The following is a 10362-nucleotide window of genomic DNA, read 5'->3' as shown; positions in this document are numbered from 1 at the left end:
CAAGCTTGTCAGTCCCTCCCCAGGAATTCACATGCCTCTGCCATACAAGCTTTCCAAACACGCCACCCTGACTCTTTAACGCACTCCACCCAACAAGGCTCGCAGCTCCTCCCCGGTTCCAGCAAGAGCTTGTGCAAGGCAGAAATGGGGAAATAAACGCAGTCCGCCCACTTTGCCAACGGACTACATATCCCGACAGCCTCGGCTTTACGCAGGCGCACGGAGCTCAACGTGCCTGCTGCTGGAAAAGTGTGTCACTGGGGCACGAGGCGCTCCCTAGGATCACATGGTACCTGCTCCAGTGCCGCGTGCAGCCCGGGAACCCTGGGTTGCTGGCGCCTGCGCAGAGCCCTCTGTCCCAGGGAAAAAGGCTGGGGCAAAAGGCGGCTGAGATTGGCAGAGTGAAATATTGCTGCCGAGGGAACGTAGCAGGGCACACGTCTCGCTTCTTTGCGCCTGGGTGCCCTGTTTCTCCCCATCACCTACTTACTTCCTGACTGCAGCCTCTCTCCCTGTGGGACTTTTGCACAAGGAGCTCCAGATTCGATACCCTGCAGCGCTGCGGAGTCGTCAGGCAGTGGCACCCCGTGCACTGCAGAGACCCGACCCTCCTTGCTACCTTCTAGCCAGAAGTACTGCAAGCTGATTCCCTCCGCCCCCTTCCCCCACACTCTCCGCTCTTCCCATGCAAAACAGACCTCGGTGCCTCAGCGTCCTACCCTTCTGCAGGGCTGCAGTCCGGCCCCGCCAAGACCTTGCTGCAGAGTGCCTCGGATCCTGATCGTGAGCCGCGGGGGTCCACTCCCCGCCCTCGGCCAGTGCCCAGGGGGCGACAGCTGCAACTGTAACCTCCAGTTGTGTCAAGGTCCAGTTTGAATGACCGCTGTCAGCCAGTGAAGACATGACGACCCTGGACTCTAACAACAACACAGGTACTAAGATTCCTTTGCTACCATCATTCTTTCTCTGTCACTGTCTCCTCTCCTCTACGTCTTGGAACAAGAGGAACTTTGAAAGGGACTGGGGACTCGCTTGGTCAGGGGATTTGCTAGTGATGGACTTGGGGCTGGGATGTCCACAGCGGGTTGTTTGGCCTGGGAATGCGCCCGGAGGCGCCCCACCGTCACCCTTCAGACTCCTAAAGCTCCCTTTAGCTAGAAGGACTCAGATCGCGGGGAAGGAGGGAATGGAGAGAGTGGGTACGTGTGGTGAGACGAACAGTTTAGAGTAACTGGGAGTTTTGGAGCAGTGCCCCGAAACGCCCCCATCTATCCTGCCGCTGCAGCTGTGGCATGCCTGGACTTTTCGGAAGGAGGACCCCCTCTTTACAATCTTCCTCTTCCCTCAGAGTCCGCAGGAACTTGAGCAGAGGGGCGACCCGGGTTCCAGGCAGGAGGGACTGGGAAAATGGGTCGGATCTCACTGGGGAACCCTCAGTGACAGTAGGGAGTGGCACTTGAGAAGCCCCAACAGTGGTGCTCTGCCCCAGGGAGGACACCCAGAGCGCCCAGGCTGCCCGGAGCGCTCACATGGCTGCAGAGCCGGGCCCACGTGCTGCGTTTGTTTTCATTCAGCAGAAGCCGTGGCCGCCACCCCATTGGTGGTTGCCTTCCGGCCCCGTTACATAATGAGCTCCGCCCCCCGGTTGCCCCGGCAACGCGTGATCCCCCTTTTCTCCTCCCCTTGTAGTTCCGACCCAGCTCGTGTTAGAAGCTCAGCCGAAGACCCCGACCCGGGACTCCGAGGAGGGGCGGAACGGGGGCGGGGCTACTGCTCCCGATTGACGGAAGTGGAGAGGGCGGAGCCTCGGGTACTGGGGTTCCTCGTTGGGGAGCCACGTGCGAGAGTCACACGTGGAGCTGGGACGTGAGGCCGGCTGAGGGCCTGGCTCCCGCCCCGCCCCGCCCCGCCGAGATCTGGGTGAAGCTGGGCTGACTCACCGCCCCCGCCTGCCTCCTTTTCCTGTCCGCTTGTCGGAGGGGGGCCCCCCTTCGCCATAACCGATGCAGAGTAAGACGGAGTCATCCCTGACCTCTCGTGGCCTCATGTTTACACTCCTCAAAGAAACCTCACATCTAGCTTTCTCCTCACTCCTTTTCGATTTATTGTCTTTGCACCTACTTCACCGTACCGCCTTTAGAGTCAGCTTCTCCACAATACAAATTCCTTCTGTTCCCCAGCATCTCTTTTCTTAGTCCTGCAAACACTTGCCCCTTCCCCCGTGAAACAAGAAGCAGCTTGCCTCCTAAGGACTTCCCCAGTCGGTAAAAAATCTGCCTGCAGTGCAGGAGTCCAGGGTTCAATCCCTGGGTGGTGAAGATACCCTGGAGAAGGAAATGGCAACTACTCCAGTATTCTTGCCTGGGAAATCCCATGGACAGAGGAGCCTGGCGGGCTTCAGTCCAGGGGATCACAAGAGTCGGACACGACTTAGGGAATAAACCACCACCACCAAAACAACTAGATCTCAGAGACATAGCTGAAAGGATATAAAGTCTCTTTTCATCTTTCTTTTCTCTTCCCCACTGAAAGTAAAACTGGGGCTCTGAGAAGGGAGTTGGTTTCCTCTAGATCACAAATCAAGTTGTTGGTAGATCTAGAGCTCCAACCAGACTCTTGAATGTGCCCCTCACTTCCAGGTTGGAAGTCTCTTTGGATGAAAATCTTAACTTGCTTTTGGGGGATGGCTGAATTAGGTCAGGTTTATTTGCCACCAAACAAGTATCCCATCCCCCCCACCTCAGCCCTGAAACTGTAGGAGCTGGTCTGTTGTGCAACTGTTTTACAGGGAACTGGGTTCACCCTGACCAACCTTGAGCTATTTTAGGGTGGCCCTGCCCAGCTTAGTGTGTGTCAGTGGGTGAGCAAGACATGCCTCTGTAGACGGTGGCATGGCCTGTGTCGGCTCACACGTGTCCTGGGATCCTCCCTTCTCCCACCCCTCCGATGGCAAGCCAAGCGAGGTACTTGGCCAAAGGTGTGGCAGACAGGTCGCTTTTTTATCCTGCTAATGCAATGGGAACTCGGCCATCTGGTTGGCAATATAACTAGAGGGCCAAAGTCCCTGAATGGTTAGAGAGCCAAGGTCATTGTCAGCAGGCGGAGAGATCTAGAAGGGGGAATTCCAAAGCTTTAGGCTGGACAGTTTGTTCTTCACTTCCACCTCCTGCAGCTCATACTGTTAAGCCCTTCCTGGATTCAGAGATAGACTCTACTCTGACTCTTGATTTTGGAGGCCAGGGGAACAGCACCTTTGGAGATGATGTCTTTCAGTTTTGAGAGAATGTAATTGTTTTATTCTTGTAAGACCTCTGTTCCCCTCACTGTTGGCTAGCTGCCCCTCCATGGTCTCATCCCTGGAATGGTCTTGGTATTAAAATCGGCAGCTGGGCTGCATTATGAATGGTTTTCAGCTGCTCTCCCATCCCCAGGTCAGCTGCTGACAATTAAGTCATTAGCTGCGTTTGATACTCTAAAGGAAGGCATCCAGGGCGGAGGTGGGGGGAGCAGTACATATGTGAGATAGCCACAGAGCATCACAGAGGTCATGCCTCTAGGGAGGTACCTCACACGCAAGGCAGACGCAGAATGTCCCTGCCGAGAGTTGCAGGGCTTGGATGGCCATGTCTGGCTTATGTTGGGGAACTGCTTACTGTGGCTCTTCTGGGGACTCCAAGAGTAGGGGTGCCACATGGTTAACTTCTGAGTGCCCCGCAGTTGACACCCCTTTCCCTTGTGTTCTCCTGCCAGGTGGCGTCATCACCTATATTGGCTCCAGTGGCTCCTCCCCAAACCGCACCAGCCCTGAATCCCTATACAGTGACAGCTCGAACGGCAGCTTCCAGTCCCTGACCCAAGGTTGCCCCACCTACTTCCCACCATCACCCACTGGCTCCCTCACCCAGGACCCAGCTCGCTCTTTTGGGAGCATTCCGCCCAGCTTGGGTGATGATGGTTCTCCCTCTTCTTCATCTTCCTCGTCGTCATCGTCGTCGTCCTCTTCCTTCTATAATGGGAGCCCCCCAGGGGGTCTACAGGTGGCCCTGGAAGACGGTAACCGAGTGTCTCCCAGCAAGAGCACCAGCAACATCACCAGTGAGTCAGTTTCCAGCTGATTTGGGGGAAGGGAAGCTGTCCAGGTCTAGGCAGGGAGTTGATCTTCATGTGACAGCTATTCCAGGGCCTACTCAGGGCCTCAGGGCTTTCTCCTAGAGTTGCACCAGCTGCTGTTGGCCCCGTCTGGTCATCCAAGTGCCCCCTAGATACTGAAGTTCCTCCTCAGCTCTTCCCCCCACCCAGTCTCCAGCCAAGAAAACCTCCAGCTCTCTGGCCACTCAGAAACCCCCATTTACCTGCCTCCCCTCTCTTCCTGCAGAGCTGAATGGCATGGTGTTGCTGTGTAAGGTGTGTGGGGACGTGGCTTCGGGCTTCCACTATGGCGTGCACGCCTGCGAGGGCTGCAAGGTGAGGCAAGGAGGAGGGAAGGGCAGGGGCAGGTGACCCTCTCCCACAGGACACGTAGGCCTGGCCTGGACCAAGATGCTCACTCACTACCCTGCTCCACAGGGCTTTTTCCGTCGGAGCATCCAGCAGAACATCCAGTACAAAAGGTGTCTGAAAAATGAGAACTGCTCCATCGTCCGCATCAATCGCAACCGTTGCCAGCAATGCCGCTTCAAGAAGTGTCTCTCCGTGGGCATGTCTCGAGACGGTGAGGCAGCACCATGGCCCCGCCAGCTTCCCCACACCCTCCCCCTTTCTTCCTTCCACTCGAGGTTTCTGAATTAGTCCCTCCCTTAAAAAGTCCCAAGACTATGCATCTCATTTGCAGAGGGGGTGGCCATATTTCATCAGGGCTTGGGTAAACACACACTTCTCTCCCATTTAGTCTCTCTGGTCCCCTCCTACCACAGCCCTACTTGGAAAACCCCCTCCATGGGTGTGGCCTTCTGGGTTTTAGTTTTGATATGGAACCCCAAGTCCGTGGGGGCTTGCCCTTTCAGGAGGAAGGAAGAGAAACATGTGAGTGTGCGTGAGAACTTCCTGACACTGCTCTCATCCTGTCACAGCTGTGCGTTTTGGGCGCATCCCCAAACGGGAGAAGCAGCGGATGCTGGCCGAGATGCAGAGTGCCATGAACCTGGCCAACAACCAGCTGAGCAGCCAGTGCCCGCTGGAGACCCCACCCACCCAGCACCCCACCCCGGGCCCCATGGGCCCCTCACCGCCCCCAGCTCCTGCCCCCTCACCCCTGGTGGGTTTCTCCCAGTTCCCACAGCAGCTGACGCCTCCTCGATCCCCAAGTCCTGAGCCCACAGTGGAGGATGTGATATCCCAGGTAGCCCGGGCCCACCGCGAGATCTTCACCTACGCCCATGACAAGTTGGGCACCTCACCTGGCAACTTCAATGCCAACCATGCCTCAGGCAACCGTCCGGCCACCACCCCACATCGCTGGGAAAGTCAGGGCTGCCTGCCTGCCCCTAATGACAACATCATGGCCGCCCAGCGTCACAACGAGGCCCTGAACAGTTTACGCCAGGCTTCCTCCTCCTACCCTCCCCCCTGGCCTCCTGGCACTGCCCACCACAGCTGCCACCAGCCCAACAGCAATGGGCACCGTCTGTGCCCCACCCACGTGTACCCAGCCCCCGAAGGCGAAGCCCCTGTCAACAGTCCGCGGCAGGGCAACTCCAAGAACGTTCTGCTGGTGAGAGCGCTGGGGGTGATGTGGGCAGGGGGCTGGGGAGAACAGACTGAGCACAGGGTCGCTGGGTGTGTATGGAGGCTAAGTGCAGAGAGGATGTTCAGTCCAGCAGGAGGGGCTCTGCCTGGGAAACCCTGATCTCCACCTGGCACTTGATTGCTGCTTTACCTGAAAGACCCATCCTCCAAGGCCACAACGCTAACCCAGGCAGAATCTGGGGCCCAGACCTGCTAGGGAAGCCCCTCTGAGCTGGCCTGGCTCATACTCCCCTCCCCAAATCCTTCCTTTTTCCAGGCATGTCCCATGAACATGTACCCGCATGGGCGCAGCGGGCGAACTGTGCAGGAGATCTGGGAGGACTTCTCCATGAGCTTCACGCCTGCTGTGCGGGAGGTGGTAGAATTTGCCAAACACATCCCTGGCTTCCGTGATCTTTCTCAGCACGACCAGGTCACCCTGCTTAAGGCTGGCACCTTTGAGGTGAGTGACCGTTTGGGCTCCCTGCTCTCAACCTTGGGAAGTATCCAGCAGAATGGGGGTCTGGGGTGGGGAGGGGCCACCTTACTCTTGAGTGATTAGGAAGGGACAGAATCCCACCCAGTCCTGCCTGTGGATGGCCAGAACTTCTGTCATCTCAAATGGGGTCTAATCACATCTTGCTACCGTAAAATAACAGAGTACAGTGCTACCCCCACCACTCCATTCTAGGCATGAGCAGATTCACTTTGGTGAAGGGCCTTGCCCAGGGTCACAGGGAGTGACAAGGCTGAGACTCAGATTCAGGCCCACTGGATTCCAAAGCCAGTGGGATGTTCCCCATCCTTCCACCCGCTCTGCCTCATTGACCACTCAGAAACTAGCCCCAGTCTTAACTAAGAAATCCAAGGCAGCACCTGTAACCCGTTCAGAAAAACGGTAGGGGAGATTTGGCAAGTCTTGCGCCCCACCCAGGACGACTGTCCCTGCTTCAGGTGCTGATGGTGCGCTTTGCGTCGCTGTTCAACGTGAAGGACCAGACGGTGATGTTCCTGAGCCGCACCACCTACAGCCTGCAGGAGCTCGGCGCCATGGGCATGGGGGACCTGCTCAATGCCATGTTCGACTTCAGCGAGAAGCTCAACTCCCTGGCGCTTACCGAGGAGGAGCTGGGCCTCTTCACCGCGGTGGTGCTTGTCTCTGCAGGTAGGTCAGGCTCTCGCCTGAGCCTGACCGGGGAGGAGGCGGACGCAGTTCGATTCAACACACCTTTTATGGAGTACCTACTCTAGGCCAGGCCCTGCACTGGGCACTGGAGATACAGACATGATTCAGACACAGTCTAGCTCAGGAGACAGACTCATGCCCAACTAATTATAAAACAGTGAGATAAGTGTCACAGTAGAAGCATGAACCAAGGGCTTTGGGAGCACACACAACTATTTCTGCCTGGGGAGCTGGGGAAGGAGGTGACACTCGAGTGGGGCCTCAAAGGACAAGTAGAGATACTGCCAGGCATAGGAGGGGGGAAGGGCGTCCCAGGCAGAGGGGACCACAGAGCAGCGGGGGAGCTAGGGCCCTGCTGGGCCTGTTCAGGGAAGGAGAGTAGCCTGGTGGGGCAGGAGCGGGGCTGGCCTTGCTGAGGCTGGGCTCCTGGTTTGCAGGCATCTCCTGCTTTCGGGTCAGGGCCTGGGAGAGGGCATTATGTTCCCCCTCCCGCCCCTTCCCCATCGGCCCTCTGAGGGGCTTCAGGGAGAGGCTGCGTGGCCACCGCTGCATCCTCGCAGACCTCCGCGTCCTCCTCCTCCTCCTCGTCAGAGTCGGAGGAGCTCAGGGAGTCTGCCTCACTGCTGTCGTCTTCCCCACAGACCGCTCGGGAATGGAGAATTCCGCTTCGGTGGAGCAGCTCCAGGAGACGCTGCTGCGGGCTCTTCGGGCTCTGGTGCTGAAGAACCGGCCCTCGGAGACTTCCCGCTTCACCAAGCTGCTGCTCAAGCTGCCGGACCTGCGGACCCTGAACAACATGCACTCCGAGAAGCTGCTGTCCTTCCGGGTGGACGCCCAGTGACCCGCCCGGCCGGCCTTCCGCCGCTGCCCCCTTGTACAGAATCGAACTCTGCACTTCTCTCTCCTTTACGAGACGAAAAGGAAAAGCAAACCAGAATCTTATTTATATTGTTATAAAATATTCCAAGATGAGCCTCTGGCCCCCCCGAGCCTTCTTGTAAATACCTGCCTCCCTCCCCCATCACTGCACCTCCCCAGCCTCCCCTATTTAAACCACTCTCCCCCCACCCCACTCTTTCTCTCTAGCCCCCTGATCTGTTCTATTCCTGTCTCAAATCCAATAGTTCACAGCTGAGCTGGCTTCTGTGGTGTGTGCTCGTTCTGGGGGGAGGGGGAAGGGGTGGTGGAAATATGGCCAAGGCTGGGGGCACACCTCTCCATCTGGTCAGTTTGGGGGTGGGTACTCTGCCAGCAGATGGGAGGATACAGGGAAACAGCACGCAAGTCTAAGGGGGGGGGGTGCCCAAGGGGGTTATTTTCATCATATATTTATTACATAAATATATAGTAAAATAGACGAGCAACAATTACCATAAAAATATCTTTCTTTAAAATCCTGACCCAAAACACAACGGGGGTGAAAAATCGCACATAACAGACATACTGATTGTCAACGTGGGGCAGGAGTAGGAGCCCCCAGATCACCCCTACTGGCCCCAACCCCTCCCTGGGGAAGGGACCTACTGCCTTCCCTGTTTCTGGCCACAGCCCCCCTCCCCCCACCCCAGCACCAGCTTCTCATACATTCAGTAGCGCCTGCAGGGAAGTGTCCCCCTCCTCCCACCCAGGAGCTCCCAGGGCAGGAGTTGCTGTCCCCCTTCTGGACGGTGTCTGTGTCACACGCCCCGCCCTCTCCCAGCCCTGTAGACCCGCCACCAGGGGAAGGGGTAGGGGCTCCTCCACCCCCACCCTCCCCAGGTCTGAGCAGGGAGGAGGCTGGATGAGGTATGTGTGTTATGAGTGATGGGAGGGGGAATACTGAGATGGAGAGGCGGGTGGTGGGGGCGGGGTAGTGGTCATGGCTCTGGCACCCCCTTGTCCTGGCCTGGCCCCCTCCTCCTCGTCCCAGCAGCCCCTCCTCCCACCAATACTGCACCTGCTGCCCCCACTCTGCCTGCCCTAGTGCCCCGGGCCAATACTGGGGAAGGCAGGCTAAGCACCCACATCAAGGCCATCCCCCTCATTAGCACCAATGGCCCCCAGAAGAGGGCCCTGTCCCCCACTTGCAAAGCAGGGACTGGGACGGCTGGCTGCCCATCTAGAGCAGGTGCGTGGCACTCCTGAGTCCCCCAGCTCCTCCCCCACCATGTGTACTTGCTCACACATTCACACGGAGAAACACACACACACACATACACACCCTACCCCACTGAGAGTGGGGGGAGGGGTCAGGGGTTACGGGGAGGAGTGAGGGATCACAGCTCACACGACTGGGCAGAGGTGGGTGGGGAGGGAGGGTTTCCCAAGTGCCTGTAAGAGGCCAAGCCTCTTGGAGGCCTTTTCTCCACCATATGCATGGCTGAGAATGGGAATGGAGACATGGCGGTGGGGATGGAGGGACGGGGAGACAGCAGACAGGTCAGGAATTCCACTGGGCCCCCAGGGGTGGGAGGAGGGTATGAGAGGGCTTATCCATGGGACTGGAATAATACAGGAATCAGTACCCCAGAAGAGAGATGGGGATTGAGACAGACAAAGACCGCAAGGGCAGCCCAAGAGCCCAAGGGGGCGGGGCAGGCACACACACAGGTGGCAGCCTTGCTCTTCCAGGCCCTCCACCCCCCCGTCGGAACACCTGAACAGTGGGGAAAGGACATGCCCCGATGGGCTTCCCGTGTGTGTGTGTGTGTGTGTGTGTGTGTGTGTGTGTGTGTGTTTCCACGCATGTGTGTGCATGTGTATAGGGGGCTGTGGCAGGCTGAGGGTCAGGGTGGGGTGGCAGGTTCCCCACTGCTTAAGACATTTTGCCCCAATAGTGCAAAGCGCAGGAAGCCCTGGCCCCCCGCCCCCCGCCCCCTGCCCCATTCCCCATGGCTTCCGGGGGCATCTATGTCCACCCATCCATCCCTGCCGACATGCAGCCCTGAGCCCAGGGCCCTCCGGTCTGCTCTGTCCCTCCCCGCCCTCCCCTCCCCCACCCTCAGAGGGCTACCTCCTCCCTCCCTCTCTTCCCTGCGGAGTGGGCGCTGGCAAAGAAGGGAGGAGGAGGGCAGCTCACCCAAGTGCAGACCAACAGAGCACTCCTCACCAGGAGGGTGGGAGGTGGCTCAAGCCAAAGTCCCTGAATTAGAGAAAAGAAGAGGGGGAAGGGGTCCCAGGGGCACAGGGGCGGCTGGCCTAAAGAGCTTCAAAGGAAAAAGGCGGAGCACCAACCGCCCTCTCCCCCAGGGCCTTGACTAAGTGCCACTGATCTAAGCACCCCATTCTGGGGCCCGTCCGCCCAGAGTCTGGGGTAGTGCTAGTGGGAGTGGGAAAGAAGGAAGGCAGGGGTTAGAGAGAGCCCAGCAGACGGATGGGAACAGGGGCCCGCGGGTGTGCAGGTTCTGGGAGAAGCTCAAACACACCCCTTTCGCCTCCCCCCATGCTGCCCCCCAACCCCCGCCCCCGGGGCA

General features: G+C 58.3%; 1 protein-coding gene across 1 annotated transcript; it reads left to right on the top strand.

The window, feature by feature from the left end:
• Positions 1 to 360: 360 nt before the first annotated feature.
• NR1D1 (nuclear receptor subfamily 1 group D member 1) lies at positions 361 to 8045 on the top strand. The gene is made up of 8 exons (XM_052658156.1): positions 361 to 932; positions 3751 to 4095; positions 4376 to 4464; positions 4567 to 4711; positions 5070 to 5710; positions 6002 to 6187; positions 6679 to 6889; positions 7552 to 8045. Exons 1-8 carry the CDS (start codon positions 902 to 904, stop codon positions 7749 to 7751), a joined length of 1848 nt encoding a protein of 615 aa, XP_052514116.1. The 5' UTR covers positions 361 to 901; the 3' UTR covers positions 7752 to 8045.
• The last annotated feature ends 2317 nt before the right edge of the window (positions 8046 to 10362 follow it).

This window comes from Budorcas taxicolor, chromosome 19, assembly GCF_023091745.1.
Source record: "Budorcas taxicolor isolate Tak-1 chromosome 19, Takin1.1, whole genome shotgun sequence".
Taxonomy (NCBI): domain Eukaryota; kingdom Metazoa; phylum Chordata; class Mammalia; order Artiodactyla; family Bovidae; genus Budorcas; species Budorcas taxicolor.
Note: the sequence above shows the minus strand (reverse complement) of the source record. Positions and strands in the feature narration are given on the sequence as shown.